At 39.5% G+C, this 19,323-nt stretch overlaps 1 protein-coding gene across 1 annotated transcript in view; it reads left to right on the top strand.

Moving 5' to 3' along the window:
* LOC118745510 (rho GTPase-activating protein 6-like) overlaps window positions 1–19,323 on the top strand; it is a 193,791-nt gene that overhangs the window by 80,396 nt on the left and 94,072 nt on the right. Inside the window, exons 4-6 of the mRNA XM_036478959.1 lie at window positions 600–692; window positions 892–1,058; window positions 1,119–1,478. Coding sequence (XP_036334852.1) covers window positions 600–692; window positions 892–1,058; window positions 1,119–1,478 — 620 coding nt within the window. The remainder of the gene's footprint in view (window positions 1–599; window positions 693–891; window positions 1,059–1,118; window positions 1,479–19,323) is intronic.

The following is a 19,323-nucleotide window of genomic DNA, read 5'->3' as shown; positions in this document are numbered from 1 at the left end:
TGTTGGTGCAACTACAAAGACATAGTAGCTATCGATAGAATTCTAGTTCACAACTAGGTCCCTGTAGGGTCCCTAACATGTGTGTCTTTTGGCGTTTTCGTTTCTACATAAAATGTTGCCTTCTCATCGCCCTCTTCTTAGTGTTTATGCGTAGAGGGCAAAGAGAAGGTTACATTTTTCTGTAGAAAAGAAATCGGCATTTGTTAAACGTTTTACTATTAAACTATTTATTTTTGAAAAAAAGATACTGTACGTCCTTTTCTAATTTAGATCGCAAGCTCTATCAATTTATGTACATATAATAAGTTGAAACTTAATCCATTAAAACAAAATAAAATGCAAAATACCTATATACTATGTAGTTGATTTTTCGAAAACGGGAGACTTTAACGACTGCGCGGCCCGCTTTAATGTGTACCAAATGAGTTGCAATTTTTTGTGGTTATGTCTTAGATCAAAAGGAAAAAATATAGTGGCGTAACCAAAAAGAATGTTGAAAAAATGGTTCCCTTATACTCAACGGCCACCCTAATGTACATACATGTTTATATTATTTGAGCCTTTTCTTATTCTTGCATACGTCATTCCAACTGCAATAGATCACGATGGTAAATCGCAAAAACGACGGGTTCTACCCAAGAAGAAGGCAATAACGACAAGTTTCTTTGATATCAGTAAAAAAGAGGACCAAAGTGAGTATTTACACTGTGAAAAGAGTTAGCTAAATATATTTCTATCAACATAATGTTGGGTAACTAAAATCAAATAATGTAACTATAACCAAATCAAGTGTTAAGAGAAACATATTTATATGACGTAACTAAACTCTTTCCGCAGTGTACTTTTACATTTTGCTCTACTGTTTTATCCTTTGATTTGCAATAAAAACAGGTGGTGGTAGTGGTATATTCGGCAACTCTTTGGAATGTTGCTTGGTTAATGATAAGAAACGTGATAGTAATTTGAAGGCATCATCGGAACGCGGCTCTAGAAACTCTATAGCAGCACTTTTTCGCAGCGGTTGTGGCAGTGAATCTTCAAGCAAGCTGAATGAAAATGTAAGTAACAGTATAGTTGCAAATAATATAGTATTGTCTTTGGAACTTATATATATTAAGGTGCGTTCCTATGAAAGCCTGCCATCGAGTACTAGTTTTCTGGTGTCCCCACATAGAGGTGATAACCGCTCTGATAGCGGACGCGGTAAATCGAGTTCGGCTTACTTTGGCCCTCTCTCAAAGTCTACATCGATGCAAATGTCACAAAGTCAATCAGATATAAGGCGTCGAAGTCAAGACTTTGATTTACATGGTTTCAAGCTGCAAGATTCTACTGATTTTAAGGACCTACATGAAACAAACAACAATTCATTGCAAGTACCTTCATTCATAACGTCGTGTATAAGATATCTCGAAGAGCACGGTTTGAACAAGGTTGGATTATTTCGCGTGAGCACTTCCAAGAAGCGTGTTAAACAGGTAATTATAGTTTTTGGACACCCGAGCGCACTTTTGCAAAAGGGTATTATAACTTTGTTCTCATAACGGTTGTTTGCAACAGCCTAAAGGAATCGAGATAGATATAGACATACACATATATACCAATTACGCAGATTGAAAGGAGAAGCCGATTTAGCAATGTATGTCCGTCGGTCCATGTACACGATAACTCAAACAAAAATTTAGATATCTCAACGAAATTCGGTATAAAGGTTGCCCTTCATTCAAGGTAGGTTGGTATTAAAACGGGCGAAATCGGACAACGCTAACTACGCCCACCAACGGTATTTTTGAAAAAGGCAAACAATACGATATTTTCGTAAATACTGTATCCAAATTGTTGAAAGTTGGAAAGTGAAATAGAATTTCGGCTTAAAATAAGACAATTATCGGGCATGTGCTACAATTCGGTTTCTCCGAGAACGTGCTGACATGTGCTCAGTTTCACTTTTCCGTTTTCGTTTTTGAACATCAAATCGCAAAGATCTGGCATGTGCCAGAAATCAAAATCGGCATATTTTTTCCATTTTGAAAACGCGAAGCAACGGCTTTGAGAAATTAATAGAAAATTGCATAAAACAACAGAAATGTAAGTATGCATCCATGTATAAGAACATGGGGTGCAATACGCGGATATATACTAGTGTTTAATAAAACTTAAAGTGTTTGCATAAAATTGTTTGCAATTTGTTCCTGATATTTGTCGCTATAGTTTGAAGACTGACCACCAGGCTCATCATCGATTACTTCTTCAGCAAATACGTATCATCATCATTATGAAATCGACATATGTTATGAAAAGCACAGCATACATTAATAATTTTAACAACTTTCTGAGGGGTATATGGCAAAACGGTTTGCAAATATTTAAAACAACTTTTAAGCACTCCAATTTGTCTTTCAACTATGTTACGGGCCTGAGCATGTTGCAAATTAAATCTATGTTGCGATGTTCCAGCAGTTGGATTGCGATAGGATGTGAGCAAAAATTGTTCTAATGCATAGCCAGAGTCCCCAAGCAGCCAGGAGCTATGATCACCGCTTTCATAACTAGATAACAAAGACCGCTTTATACTGGATAAATTAAAAACAAAAGAATCATGGCTTGCTCCCGTATGGGACGCATCCCCAGCTTGTAGAACCATTTTATAATCACATACCTGCAAACATTCCAATGTTAATTTTGTATATAATTATTTAACTTACTCAGGGTATTGACGCTAAAATAACCTTTTCTATTTAAATGCAAATCTTCGTTGTCGCGGGGTTTTAGTAATTTGATGTGCGTCCCGTCGGCGCAGTCATTCACTCCAGGAATCGCAAATTTGTTTAAAAAATGTAACTTAGACTGGCGATCTTCATATTGCGTCATCCACTGTGGAGACTGCGTCCGTTCTAAAATATTTAACATCTCTTTTAAAATTTTTGACACTGTCGTCCTATCAAGTGCAATATAAGAACCCTTTTCGATGGATCGTTGGAACCCCCCTTCCACGAGACATCTCAACGTGGCTGCTAATTTCAGCCCAACAGGTATGGACGACGGCTTTATCAAAGACCTAGTATCGTAAATAACATTTTGGAAAAGCTTCTCTTTTTATCCTGTGGTGCGAAACAAAGCTACAAAGAGATGTCGTACGTTAATGTTGGGGAGACAGCTATGTATACACACTTACACAGATATCCAAAGTATTGTAGTGGTCTCTCAGAAGACGTTCCTCAACTCTCTCCTGACTCTTCCAGTTGGTTTGATGTTTTAAATAAGCAGAAAACGCTCAATTTAACGCAAATCTTCAATTCAAAATGAAATACAAGTGTCTGTTGTCTGACAATCACACCTCAAATTAATTCGTGCAATTTGCAATTTCGGTTTCGGAATGAAATCGCGTGATTTCCAGCACATGCCCGTACGAAATATTTTGAAAATGAGTGTGGCCCGGCTCACTTAAAAATAAATACTGTTTCTCAGTAGCCGCTTAACCCACCCCCACCAAACTCGGTATGAACATTACTTAGGGCCAAATTCACAGTGCGTAGTTAACTCAGAATCGGCAGTTAACTACAGATTTTTGTACTGAAAAACTTTAGTTAACTGTCGATTCCGAGTTAACTACGCACTGTGAATTTGGCCCTTAGAGTCTCACTACGAAATCTGATGAAAATTTTTGGAATCGGATAATAACCACGCATACCTCCCATATAACGGAAATTTACAGAAATACGAAAACTGCGATAAATCAGTAATTATTAAAGCTAACTAACTCGAAATCTATCAGGCTAACCTAATATTCGCGGCTTGCGTTTTGGTACGCATGCCGTCGAATTTGTTTTTTTGCGTCACCCGAAATTGACTTCCATGCGTTTGCATTTGATTTCATTGAGCGAAACGTCAAATCAAAATGTCACGCAGAACAAAAATTGGAAATTGAGTTAGCTTCATACGCACGCCGTTCAAATTCGGTTGATCTCATACAAGTTGCATGTGCATGAGAAATTTTTGACAATAAATTGGCGGCGTGCGTGAATATTAGGTTAGCCTGTATGTTTGGGATCAGTGATGGGCAAAATTGTATTTACTAAGTATTAAATACTAAGTACAAAAGAATTTAGGTATTTTGTGTTGTTGTAAATACCAAAGTACTATTTACTTAGGTATTTAGGAGCTGCTAAATACCCAAGTAAAAAATATTTAGGTATTTAGGAGCTATTAGATATTAAAGTAAGAAAAACTTGAGTATTTAGGAGCTGCTAGATACCGAAGTACAAAAGACGAAAGTATTTAGTAGGCGCTAAATTCTCTGGTCCAAAGTAGTCATGTACCTTGGGGATGCAAAATACTTTCACTGAAGTACCAAGGTATTTAGTCGATGGGTAAATACTTTCATACTAAATACTGTATAATTTAGGAGAAATTTAGAGAATTAACACCTCACCTTACACTCACCTCAACTTACTTTACCACAACTCAATTCATCTCTCCTCAAACCAACTCACCAAATACAAACTCACCACACCTCCCCTAAACTCACCACACCTTCTATTTCTACACCAAAATCCTACAAATCTTAACTCACCATAGTTGAACTCATCACACCCGTTCTCACCACACCTCACCTAAACTCACCACACCTCAATTTGAGAACTGTTTCGGGATTTGAGAGATTCTTCAGACTAAATCAGGATTTTCAAGACTATTTCGGGGGTTTCGGGACTATTTTGGGATTTTCGAACCTATTTTGTAATTCTTTAGGGATTTAGGGTTTGAGATTTTCGGGACTCTCGGAACTAATATCGGGATTTTCGAGACGACTTTCACAATATTTAGGGACTTTGGGAACTAGTTTTGAGACTTTCGGGATTCTCGAAATTAATAGCGGGATTTTCGGGAGAATTTCGAGATTCTCGGGATTTTTGGGACTCCTGGACTATTTTTGGATTTTTAGGACTAATTTCAAGTTTTTGGGACTTTCGGGACAGTTTCGGGATTTTTGGGACTTTCAAGATTCTCGGAACTAATATCGGGATTTTCGGGACTTTTGGCAGTATTTTGCAGTTCTCGGGAGTAATTCCGAAATTTTTGGGACTCAGGAACTATTTTTCCATTTTTGGGACTTATATCGGCCTTTGGGGACTATTTCCAGATTTTTGGGGATTATTTCGGATTTATGGGGTTTTCGGGATTCTCGGGAATAATTTCGGGACTGTTGGGACCTTCGGGGCTATTTAGGGATTTTTGGGACTAATTTCGGATTTTTGGGACTCTCGGGACTATTTCGGTATTATCGGGCGTAATTTAGGTATTTTTGGAACTTTCGGGACTTTTTCCAGATTTTTGGGACTAATTTAGGATTTTTGGGACTTTCGGGTCTATTTCGGGATTATCGGGAGTAATTTAGGTATTTTTGGGAATTTCGGGAGTTTCTTGGAATTTTTGGAAGTTTTAGGACTATTTCGGGATTCTTGGAACTAATTTCGGGACTTTGGGGATTATTTAGAAATTTTTGGAACTCAATTCGGATTTTTGGGACTGCCGGGATTATTTTGAGATTTTCGAGACTACTATGGAGCTTTTGGGACTTCCGGGATTCCTGGGACTAGTTTGGGAATTTTGGGACTTTCTGAAGTAGTTTCGAAAGTCTTAAGGTTCCTATATTAGTCCCAAATTCCCAAATGGTCCCGAAAGTCTCAAAAATCAAAAAATAGTCCCGAAAGTCCCAAAAATCCGAAATTATTCCCACAAATCCCTAAACGGCCTCAAATGTCCCAAAACACTAAAATTAGGCCCAAAAACAAAGATACTCCCGGGAGTCCACAAAAATCCTAAGGTAGTCTCGAAAATCCCGGAATTAATCCCGAGAATCCCGAAATTCCCAAAATTAGTTCCGAGACTCTCAAAATAGACCCGAAAGTCCCGAAATTAGTCAATATAAGCCCGAAATAGTCCTTACAGTCCCAAAAATCTCGAAATTACTCCCGACAAACGCGAAATAGACCCGAAAAGCTCCAAAAGTCCAAAATAAGTCCCAAAAATCTGGAAATAGTCTCGAAAGTCCCAAAAATACCTAAATTACTCCCGATAATCCGGAAATAGTTCCGATAGTCCCAAAAATCCTTAAATGGCCCCGAAAGTCCCAACAGTTCCGAAATTAGTTCCGAGAATCCCGAAATAGTCCCGAAAGTTCCAAAAATCCGAAATAAGGCCCAAAATTCCCAAAAATGGAGGAATAGTCCCAAATGTTCCAAAAATCCGAAATTAATCCAAAAATCCCGAAATACTCCTGAAAACCCCGAAACGGTCTCGAAAGTCTCAAAATTCCAAAAAAAAGTCCCAAAAAAATCGATATACTCCCGAAAGCCCAAAAGGTCCCGAATTAAGTCCCAAAAATCGCAAAATGAGTTCGGCGAATTACGAAATAGTCCCGAAAATACCAAAAATCTTGAAATAGTGCCGAAAGTCCGAAAGTTCCTAAATTAGTTCTAAAAATCCCGAAATAGCCCCGAATGCCAAAAATTCCGAAATACTCCCGTAATTCCCAAAAATCCCGAAATAGACCCGAATGTTCCAAAAATCCAAAATAAGTCCCAAAAATCTGGAAATAGTGTCGAAAGTCCCAAAAGTCCCGAAATTACTCCCGATAATCTCGAAATAGACCCGACAGTTCCAAAAATCCTAAATTAGTCCCAAAAATCTGGAAATAGTCCCGAAAGTCCCAAAAATACCTAAATTACTCCCGATAATCCCGAAATGGTTCCGAGAGTCCCAAAAATCCGAAATTAGTCCGAAAAATCCCTAAATAGCCCCGAAGGTCCCAACAGTCCCGAAGTTTTTCTCGAGAATCCCGAAAACCCCGTAAATCCGAAATAAGCCCCAAAAATCTGGAAATAGTCCCCAAAGGCCGATATAAGTACCAAAAATCGAAAAATAGTCCCGGAGTCCCAAAAATTTCGAAATTACTCCCGAGAATTGCAAAATACTGCTGAAAGTCCCAAAAGTCCCGAGAATACTGATATTAGTTCCGAGAATCCTGAAAGTCCCAAAAATCTCGAAACAGTCCCCAAAGTCCCAAAAACTTGCAATTAGTCCTAAAAATCCAAAAATGGTGCACGAGTCCCAAAAATCCCGAAACTAGTTTTCAAAATCCCTAAATCGTCGTCTCGAAAATCCCGATATTAGTTCCGAGAATCCCGAAAATCTCAAACAAAGATTCCGGGAATCCCTAAAGAATTACGAAATAGCTTCGAAAATCCCGAAATGTTCCCGAAAACCCCGAAATAGTCTTGAAAGTGCTGATTTAGTCTGAAGAATCTCTCAAATCCCGAAACAGTTCCCAAATTGAGGTGTGGTGAGTTTAGGTGACGTGTGGTGAGTTTGTATGTGGTGAGTTGATTTGAGGAGAGGTGAAGTGAGTTGTGGTAAAGTAGGTTGAGGTGAGTGTAAGGTGAGGTGTTAATTCTCTAAATTTCTCCTAAATTATACAGTATTTAGTTTGAAAGTATTTACCCATCGACTAAATACCTTGGTACTTTAGTGAAAGTATTTTGCTTCCCCAAGGTACCTGAGTACTTCGGACCATAGTATTTAGCGCCTGCTAAATACTTTAATTTTTTGTACTTTGGTATCTAGCAGCTCCTAAATGCTCAAGTTTTTCTTACTTTAATATCTAGTAGCTCCTAAATACCTAAATATTTTTTACTTGGGTATTTCTTCTTCTTCTTTTTTGGCGCTGTAACCGCCTAAGCGATTTTGGCCGAGTTCAGCAAAGCACGCCAGTCGTTTCTCCTCTGTGCCAACTGACGCCAATTGGAAACGCCAAGTGAAGCCAAGTCCTTCTCCACCTGATCCTTCCATCGCAGTGGGGGCCTCCCTCTTCCTCTGCTACCACCAGCGGGTTCCGAGTTGAATACTTTCAGAGCTGGAGCGTCGGTGTCCATTCGAACGACATGACCAAGCCAGCGGAGCCGCTGTATTTTAATTCGCTGCACTATGTCCATATCGTTGTAAAGCTCATACAGCTCATCGTTCCATCGTCTGCGGTACTCGCCGTCGCCAACGCGTAAAGGACCGTAAATCTTCCGCAAAATCTTTCTCTCAAACACCCCAAGAGCCGCCTCATCGGATGTTGTCATTGTCCATGCTTCTGCGCCATATACCAGCACGGGCATGATGAGTGACTTATAGAGCGTGGTTTTCGTACGTCGAGAGAGGACTTTACTCCTGAATTGCCTACTCAGTCCAAAGTGGCACTTGTTGGCAAGAGTGATCCTACGTTGGATTTCAATGCTGACATTATTATCGGTGTTAATGCTGGTTCCCAAGTAAACGAAATTCTCTACTTTCTCGAAATTGTAACTGTCAACAGTGACGTGGGTGCCAAGGCGCGAATGTGCTGACTGTTTGTTTGATGACAGGAGATACTTCGTCTTGTCCTCGTTTACCACCAGACCCATTCGCTTTGCTTCCCTATCCAACTTGGAAAAGGCAGAACAGACTTCGCGGTTTTTGCTACCGATGATGTCGATATCATCGGCATAAGCCAGCAATTGCACGCTCTTGTAGTAAATTGTTCCTGAGCGGTTCAGTTCTGCAGCTCTTATTATCTTCTCCAACATCAGATTAAAGAAATCACATGAAAGGGAGTCGCCCTGTCTGAAACCCCGTTTTGTGGCGAACGGCTCGGAGAGGTCTTTCCCAATTCTCACGGAGCTGGTGGTATTGCTCAACGTCATTTTACACATCCATATAAGTTTTGAGGGGATGCCAAATTCAGACATAGCGGCGTATAGGCAACTCCTTTTAGTGCTGTCAAAGGCGGCTTTAAAGTCGACAAATAGGTGGTGAGAGTCCATCCTTTTCTCGCGGGTCTTTTCCAAGTTTTGGCGTATTGTGAATACCTGGTCTATGGTGGATTTTCCAGGTCTAAAGCCACACCGATAAGGCCCAATCAGTTCATTGACGGTGGGCTTCAGTCTTTCACACAATACGCTCGATAAGACCTTGTAACCTATGCTTAGAAGGCTGATCCCGCGGTAGTTGGCGCGAATGGCGGGGTCACCTTTCTTGTGGATTGGGCAGAGCACACTTAAATTCCAGTCGTCGGGCATGCGTTCATCTGACCATATTCTGCACAAGAGTTGATGCATGCACCTTATCAACTCCTCGCCGCCGTACTTGAATAGCTCAGCTGGCAGGCTGTCAGCTCCAGCGGCTTTGTTGTTTTTCAGCCGCGTTATTGCTATACGTACCTCGTCATAGTCAGGCGGTGGAACGTCGACTCCGTCATCATCGACTGCGGGCTCGGGTTCTTCTTCTCCACAACTTTCTGTGCTGCTGCCATTTAGTAGGGCGGAAAAGTGTTCCCTCCATAATTTAAGTACGCTCTGGACATCAGTTACTAGGTCGCCATTATTGTTCTTACAGGAGTGCGCCCCGGTCTTTAAACCTTCCGTAAGTCGCCTAACTCTCTGGTAAAATTTTTGGGCATTCCTCCTGTCGGCCAGCATTTCAAGCTCTTCGCACTCACGTATTTCTGCCTCTCTCTTCATGTTGCGGCAAATACGTCTCGCTTCCCTCTTCAGATCCCTATAGCGGTCCCACATAGCGCGCGTTGCGCCCGATCGCAGCGTGGCCCTGTAGGCGGCATCTTTTTTTTCTGCAGCTTCCTGACACTCCTCATCGTACCAGTTGTTCTTTCGGGCTGAGAGTCGAGTAGCGAAAGCGCTGGCTGTCTGTTGTGATTGCAGCTTTTCGACGTTAAGCTTTCCTTGCATATTTGGGCGCACATTTTTTGCTGCACAGAGGCGGTTGCGTATCTTGGCTGCAACAAGATAGTGGTCCGAGTCGATGTTTGGGCCTCGGAGTGTGCGTACGTCTAAAACACTGGAAGCGTGCCTTCCGTCTATCACAACATGATCGATTTGGTTTCTCGTTTTTTCGATCCGGAGACAGCCAGGTAGCTTGATGGATCTTTTTATGCTTGAACCTAGTACTGCATACTACCATGTTTCGGGCCCCGGCGAAGTCGATCAGCCTCAATCCGTTGTCGGACGTTTCGTCGTGGAGCCTGAATTTTCCGACGGTGGTTCCAAAGATCCCTTCTTTGCCCACCCTGGCATTGAAGTCGCCAAGCACGATTTTGATATCATGACGGGGGCAGCGCTCGTACGTGCGCTCCAAGCGCTCATAGAAGAGATCCTTGGATGCCTCATCCTTCTCTTCCGTCGGGGCATGGGCGCAGATGAGCGAGATGTTGACGAATCTCGCTTTGACGCGGATTGTGCTAGACGCTCGTCCACCGGGGTGAACGACAGTACTCGGCGACGGAGTCTCTCTCCCACCACAAATCCAACACCAAATTTGCGCTCCTTTATATGGCAGCTGTAGTAGACGGCTCAAGGCCCCAGACATTCTTTGCCTTGCCCCGTCCAACGCATTTCTTGGATGGCGGTGATGTCAGCTTTTGTCCTTACGAGGACATCAACCAGCCGGGCAGAGGCACCTTCCCCATTAAGGGTCCGGACATTCCAGGTGCATGCCCTCAAATCGTAGTCCTTTAAACATTTGCCGTGGTCGTCATCATAAGGGGGGGTCTCATCCGAGGCTTTGCCTTGCTTCTTCACTGGAAGTGGTTTTTACGTGGCGGGTCCCAAGCCCAGCGCACAACCCATTGCTGGGACGGGGGTGGTTTCGCAACCAAATACACGTTTATATAGCAGACACCCGCTTGCAGCCGCACCTACTGGTGAACAGACGCTGCAGACTTCAGTGAGCCCTTAAACCGAATAAGTCAGAGTGGCCCCACCGAAGCTCCCTCTCTTTCTGCCGTGACCCAAGGCTCCACTCGGATTGGTTACCGCATCTCGCATATGGGTTGCTCACGTTGCCCAGAGTGCGCGAACGAGGACGCAAGAGTCGGGATTGAGTATAGCCATGCAACTGTAACTGCATACCCAGCGCAATGACTATACCCCATTGCACTCCATTGTTTACTTGGGTACTTAGCAGCTCCTAAATACCTAAGTAAATAGTACTTAGTAGTAAATACCTAAGTTCTTTTTACTTGAATATTTAGACATCTCCAAATACTAAGTATTTGTATATTTAGTGCCCAAAGTGGTACTTTAAGTACAAAAGTATTTAGGTGTGCCCATCACTGTTTGCGATAACCTTGTAGCAGTAAATCAGATTATTACAAAGATTTGGAAAGCAAACGTGGTGCCGCTCACTACTAACTACATATACATATATATATGTGCATATCGGTAACCGATTTATCAATTTCTACCAAACTCGGTGGAGTTATTGCCCTACGCCCTATATACCGATAACTTTCAGAAATACGTAAATTCCTATATTTCAATAATAAATAAGGAGGATAATTTACTCCAAACTTACAATAATACCTTAACAGGAAATCGCGCACTTATGTCTACATAAGTTCGATTTCTACCAAGCCCAGTTAAATAAAATATTTCATTAAGGGCCTGTGTGAATCGGTAACAAAGTTCTGTGGGAAAAGCTGGTGAATAATAGTGTTGGGCAGTATCGATACCAAAAATACTCAGAACTCGATTCTCAAAAGGATCGACCGCACTCGATTTTTAAAAGTATCGATAAAGATACTCCAAATAACTCAGTTCTCAAAAAGGACTCGAAAGTACTCACAGGGGAACTCGAAAGTACTCAGTATTCAAAAATACTCGGTTCTCAGGATCGATTCAATGTACTCAGTATTACGTTTCGCATAGATACTTAAAAGTACTGTGTTTTGTTTACATTTACCGGTATTCAGAAATGATTGTCCTCAATTTGAAGTTTCAATAGTTTCCAATTATAATACTAATTTGAATAAAGTGAAAAGTAAAGTGAAAGTACTCAGTACTTTCGAAAATATCAGATCCTTAAAAGTATCGATACCAAAGACCTCGCTCCTCAAAAGTACTCGATACTTCGCAACACTAATTTTTACTATGGTGAGACAGTTTTGCAAATATGCGGTGTGGAATGAAATCTTTTTTGCAGCTGTAAATTTGTGATAACCGCAGATTTATGCGAAATAAAATATTACAAATTGAAGTGAAATGAATATTTTAAGGAATCATCTAATTGATTGCAATTCATTAATTTAAGCTTTTAATAAATTTAACTTTAACCAATTAAAGAAATGTGTTTTCAATAAATATTTAATATAGTGCAATACTTCTTAATTTTGTTTTGCTGGTGGCTCCATTTCCTAATATTTTATTGTTTTGGCTTAAATTTGGTGCTGGGATTTAATGAACAATGACAGAAATCAACAATCTTTGGGATTGTCAAAATGTTCTATGCATTTGTCAAAAAGTTCACTAACCTCATGGGCTAGTGAAGTTTTATTTACCCCTTACTTGTAAAAAAATTAACTCGCCGCCAACTTTGTTACCGATTCATACACGCTCAAGTCTAATTGAGCATATTATCGAAAATGTTAGGAATCGGCAGAACCGCAGCTATTCATGTAGTTTACAGAAAAGTGAAAAAACTATATTTGATACCTGCAACGGTTTCGCCCGAACTTATACCTCTTTACTTGTTAAGTTTAAAATCAATTTATTCTTGCTTTTATTATTTGTTGCTTCCAGCTACGAAATCGAGACAATCAAAATCCCCAAATACGGATAATGATATGTGTCTTTATATTCCATTTTTATACCTCCTGCCATTGGTTTCAGATGGCCGAAAGCTATTGAATGGCAAACAATAAAGGCCCGTCCACATTCAACTTTGGCGTTAGAGTCTCTTCAACAGCTGACTATGAATACATGAATTCAAATGCAGCCGTCCACATAGTCAAAATTTGGCAACGCTAACGCCAACATAAAGCAGAAAGATGGCCTACTCTCAACTTTTCGCGTGCGTCGTTCGTCAGCTGTTGCAAATAAATAAAATTATGTGAAAAATGTTTATTTCTTAATCAAGTGCGGGCAATGAATCTCGTTTTTCATGCAAGTATTGATGATGTCGGCCGCTGTGGTGTAGTGGTAAGCAGTGCGCTCTTTCACTCCTCAGCACCTGGGTTCAAGCCCTGGTCAAATCAACATCGCAAAAATATAGAAAAAGGTTTTTTTCTTAACAGCAGTCGTCAATCGGCAGGCAATGGCAAACTTCCGAGTGTATTTCTGCCAGCATAAAAATTCAAGCTTCTCATAAAAATACAATCGTCGTTCGGAGTCGGCGTAAAACTGTAGGTCTTTCCGCTTTGTGTCACAACACCAAGGCGCACGCCACATATCGGAGGGGAAGCTCGGCCAAACACTAACATATGTATAAGCGCCAATCTATTATTATAATTATTATTGATATGAAATGTTAGTTTGTCTGTCGTTAGTAGCAAGCATACTTTTAACGTGCGTTCTGTCAAACCAACACCAACGCCAGAGCCAACGCGAAAGTTCTATGTGGACCGGCCTTTAGTGTATTTTCTTAAATACAGTATATTTTGCTTAGCTGCACATCCTTCTTTGCACGAAAAACTTGTGCACTTAACCGAAAAAAGCACTTAAGCGAATTTTCTTTACTACTTCAATGAGGAAGGTATCCGAATCCCTATGAAACCAAATAATGGAGGAGCACTTACCACGTAGAAATTTATGCAAGCGAAATTTTTACCGAATGGTATCTAATTATCTATATAACTACATTAATTGATAGCCATTTTCGTTGTTCTGCGAGATGAGCAAAATAAATAAAAGCTTGTAAAATTAGGTAATTGTAGGGCCAGTGCAGGTAAACCTAATGCTTTCTTTGATAGTTAATAATAGTTGCACAATTTTTAAGGCAGGTATCGCCAATGTGCAGGTATGTTGAATGCATCTATCGGAGGAGTTTCGTTATAAATGTTAAGAATAATGTGGGTAGGTATCTTAAATGTGCACTTAAGTATAAAGGCAGCAAAGCAAAATATACTGTAATTGTTTTGCCGCTTGCAAAGAAGCCAATTTTCAAAGAACAAATATCAGTTAATTTGAAGGGAAGTTTCAAGCTTTTACTGGATATACTTCCAGTACGAAAAGCGCAACGGATAACTTTCTGCAAGTTTGCAATTACAAATAAGAGAATCCAATTCTTAACCGACCAAATAAAATCATTAAATGAAATTTGATTAAACTGGTAACTTCTCGCAAGGTTCACGTTTTCGCGGTCTTTTGGATATTCTCTCTTGAGGTGGAAAAATATCGACGATACTACCGATATATCGATGGTTTGTCTTTTAAAAAAATACGATCGATGTTTTAAGACTATCGATACTATCGGCTGTAATGCAAGACTAATAAGAAAACTGTCTCCCTTGGGGCGGATTATAAATAATCAATAAAACAATGGGTCTTGGTAACTCTTATCAATGATTTGGTAGTTCTTATTACACGAAAATGGGGGATTCGAAAAGTTAAATCTGTATTACGCGCATTCTCCACCACAAGAAAAAATCTAAAATTTTTCGAAAGCTAAAGAAAGGTAAATCTATTGCAGCGCTGCTTATTATGCTTGGCGTCAGGATTATGATTAATCAGAAAATTAATTAACCGATTAATCGCGCATCCCTAATTGCAACCTCTTTTGTGTGATAAAAATTACATTTACCTTTAAAACATTATGGTCTTGTGTTAACAATACGCATATGATAATGAAAGTCAACGTAAAAAAGAAATAAATCAAGCAGTTTTCTTTATGGTAATCGGGATCTTAAACCGTTCAGAAAAGTTAATTATAAATGTTTTAATTATTTGTTTAATGTTATGGATCCTCGATATCATTTGCCATCAAAAACCACGCTTAATATACATATATAGTATGTGGTATCAAATGCCTTTGGATTCCAGCATCATCTGTTGAGTCAAAGAGAGTTTTCAGCAAGGTCGAATTAACAACCATTAACGATCGTCGAACAAAACTGAAGGTTTTTTTCAGAAAAAATGTTTATGCAAACAAATAAAATTGCAAAAGATATAGTAAATTTAAATTCATAAAACAACGTCTTAAAATAAAAATTATTATTTTTTTATAAATGAAATATGCCCGATAGTATCGATATATCGATATTGTTCAACAATACTATCGGCATATATCGATAGTCAACACTATCGAGAGTTTTCCACGTCTAATTCTCTCATTGAAAAGGGAAAATTACGTATACAGTCTTAAGCCCAAACTACAATAGCGCAATGGCAGTGGCAGTTTTTAAAATCAGCTGTTACTGCTAATATTGACAGTGACTGCCGCAGCAAACACAACATGAGTTGTCAGTGAGTGTTTTATATGACAATCCATTATTTTTGTTTACATTATTGCTGTTGTGTTTTCGGCTTCAGTAGCGGCGGCCGCGCTTCCACTCTGGAGTGCCTGGGTTCAAGCTCTGGTCAAAGCAACATCGCAAAAAAAATGGAAAAAAGGTTTTTTCTTAACAGGGGTCACCCCTCGGCAGGCAATGGAAAACCTCCGAGTGTATGTATTTCTGCCATGAAAAACAGCTTCTCATAAAAATACAATCGCGGTTTGGAGTCGCCGTAAAACTGTAGGTCCCTGCCCTTTGTGTGACAACATCAAGGCGCATCCCAAAAATCGGAGGAGAAGCCCGGCCAAACACTAACATCTGTGTAAGTGCCAGTCTGTTATTATTATTAACATAAATAGAAGTTTACTGCGTTTCATACGTTGAAAAGTTGGGTTGAGTGGGCATGTGAAGAGATGGTGGATTTCGTAGGGCAACCTCCACATGCTGGACACTCAATAAGTGAATAGGTGTGTCGGGGTCGAGTGTGGGTAGGTAGGAGTGGAGAGGACTTTGGGCCAAAGTTATACATATATATACTACACCCGTGGCCAAAATAATAGATACGCCTTATTTTGGCCACTTTTGGCTATATTTCTCTTTTTATACCCGAGCGCACTTGTGTATAAGGGTATTACAACTTTTTTCGCATAACGGTTGTCTGTAACAGGCAAAACAAATCGAGATAGATATAAATGATCAGAATGAAAAAAGAAATCGATTAAGCCATGTCTGTCCGTCTGTCTGTCCGTATACAAGAAATTGGGTAGGTAAGTTTCCCTTTATCCAAGGTAGGTTTGGATTGAAAAGGGGCGACATCGGACAATAACCACGCCCACCACACATATAACGGTATTTTCGAAATATGCAAAAACTACGATATTTTCGTAAATACGGGATCTAAATTATTTAAAGTTAGTACACGAAGTAGAATTTTGGCTTAAAATAAGACAGCTATGAAATTTTATGCAAATAGGCGTGGCACCGCCCACTTACGATGAAATGCTGTGTCTCTGTAGTCGCTTCACCAATCCCCACCAAACTCGGTACGAGCATTGCTTAGAGCCTCACTAGGAAACCCTTTGAAAATGTTGTAAATCAGACAAGAACCACGCCCACCTCCCATATAACGGTAATTTACAGAAATATTAAAACTGCGATAAATTAGTAAGTATTTAAACTAATTTACTCAAAATCGATATATACAATGACCTCAGCGGAAAATGCTACTTAGGGAAATTTTTGGGAAAATGGGCATGGCACCGCCCACTTACGCCTACATATGTGTGTCTCGGTAACCGGTTTATCAATTTCTACCAAACTCGGTACATTTATCAACATTGGCTCAAAAACGCGATATGTTGAAACTTTTTAAAATCGGACTAAAATTACCGTCACCAACCATATAACGGTAAATTTCAGAAATACAAAAATTCCGATATTTCAATAACTAAACACGCCAACTTGCCCTTTGTTAAATGGGCGTGGCACCACCCACTTATGACTACATACATAAGTGTATATTAATAGCCCCCATATCGATTTCCTACAAACGTGCTCCAATTATTTCAATATCTAATATCATATTAACAAAACTGTTTGACATCGGGAAAAATACTCTTGCTTATCATGCAGTTTACTGAAAGGTGAAAAAACGATATTTAATACGTGCGCCGGGTATATAAAGTTCGGTTTCGCCCGAACTTGTACTTCTTTACTCGTTATGTAATATTTATTATTTTTCTATTAAAGTGCCTCTCAATATCTAACAAAAACCATATAAATTTATATTTTAAATTTTGTTCAAAAATTATAAAAATTTTGAAAAGTTTCATCAAAATTCTCAACTTTTAATCGGATTCTTTAGAATTTTCTTTGAGTAATGCAAAAATCGCGTTGATTTTTGGAAATTTTTTCAGAAAAAAATTATCAAAACCAACGCGATATTTTGGCAACTTAAAACTTAAACTTTATTGTATTTATTCGAATTTAGTGGGCTATAAAAATGCGGTCTTAGTAAAATTCTAAAAAGTCTGGTTAAAAAGTTTAGTATTTAGATGCAACTTTGCAGAATTTTTGCACAGTTTTAAATATGGATTTATTAGATATTGATCTGCAGTATATCGTTAGTATAGTATGGAAAGGGTGTAACCCACATCGTCGCTGAAAAGCAAAAAAGGTAAAAATCCGCAAGTTAGACTTTTACTTCTATGAGAAAAGAGAAGTCGATTAAGTCATGTCTGTCTGTTCGTCTGTCCGTGTTCACGATAACTCGAGCAAAAATTCTGATATCTCAACGAAATTTGGTATGCAGGTTGTCCTTTATTATTATTATGGTATTGAAAAAGGGCGAAATCGGACTATAACCGCCCACTTCCCATATAACGGTATTTTCGAAAAATACAAAAAATGCGATATTTATGATGAAATGCTCAGTAGCCGCTTCACCAATACTTACCAAACTCGGTACGAGGCTTGGGTAGGGTCTAGCTAAAAAATCTGTTAAAAATCTTTGAAATCGGGCGATAACCACGCCCACCTGCCATATAACGGTAATTTACAGAAACACGAAAACTGCGATAAATCAATAACTAATAAAGCTAATTTACTGAAAATCAATGATTGCGATAACCACTTAGCAGGCAATTAGATTATTATAAATTTTTGGATAATGGGCGTGGTGCCGCCCACTTATGACCACAAATGTGTATCTCGGTAACCGTTTCATCAATTTCCGCCAAACTCGGTGCACTTAATAACATTGGTAGGGAAAAGCAATTTGTTGAAAGTTATTCAAATCGGACTAAAATTACACCCGCTTGCCGTATAACGGTAAATTTCAGAAATACCAAAACTCCGATAATTCAATAACCGAGAACGCTAATTTACTTCAAGTTAAGAGTTACACCATAGCACGGCCACTTTATAACTACAAAGGTGTACCTCGGTAACCACTTTATCGATTTGTACCTAAGTAGGTTCAATTATATCATTAAGTCTAACTCTGCATATTATCGAAAACGTTTGAAATCGGGTAAGCACCCCTACTTATCATGCAAAGGTAGTTTAGAGAAAGTTGAAACGACGATATTTGATACCTGCGCATGGTATATAAAGTTCGGGGTCGCCCGAACTTATACTTCTTTACTTGTTAAGTTTTGGAATGCACACATAATTTATGTACAAACTTATGTACAGTATATTTTGCTTAGCTGCACATCCTTCTTTGCACGAAAAACTTGTGCACGTAACCGAAAAAGGCACTCAAGCGAATTTTCTTTACTACTTCAATGACGAAGCTATCCGAATCCCTATGAAACCAAATAATGGAGGAGCACTTACCGCGTAGAAATTACTGCAAGCGAAATTTTTACTGAATGTTATCTAATTATCTATATAAATACATAAATTGATACCCATTTTCGTTGTTCTGCGAGATGAGCAAAATAAATAAAAGGTTGTAAAATTAGGTAATTGTAAGGCCAGTGCAGTTAAACGTAATACTTTCATTGATAATTGATACTTCTTCTTCTCCTTAATTGGCGCTGTAACCGCCTAAGCGATTTTGTCCGAGTCCAAAACAGCACGCCAGTCATTTCTCTTCTGTGCTAACTGACGCCAATTGGAAATGCCAAGTGAAGCCAAGTCCTTCTCCACCTGGTCTTTCCAACGCAGAGGAGGCCTTCCTCTTCCTCTGTTACCAGCATCGCGGCCCGCGTTGAATATTTTCAGAGCAGGAGCGTTTCTGTCAATTCGAACGACATGGCCAAGCCAGCGGAGCCGCTGAATTTTAATTCGCTGCACTATGTCTATATCGTTGTAAAGCTTATACAGCTCATCGTTAAATCGTCTGCGATATTCGCCATCACCAACGCGTAAAGGTCCGTAAATCTTTCGCAGAATCTTTCTCTCGAAAACTCCAAGAGCCGCCTCATCAGATGCTTTCACTATCCATGCCTCCGCGCCATACAACAGCACAGGCATGATCAGTGACTTATAGAGTGTGATCTTTGTACGACGAA

This window comes from Rhagoletis pomonella, unplaced genomic scaffold, assembly GCF_013731165.1.
Source record: "Rhagoletis pomonella isolate Grant_MI unplaced genomic scaffold, Rhpom_1.0 Rhpom_scaffold_00009, whole genome shotgun sequence".
NCBI classification, from domain to species: Eukaryota; Metazoa; Arthropoda; class Insecta; order Diptera; family Tephritidae; genus Rhagoletis; species Rhagoletis pomonella.
This window is presented reverse-complemented; position numbering and strand designations above follow the sequence as displayed.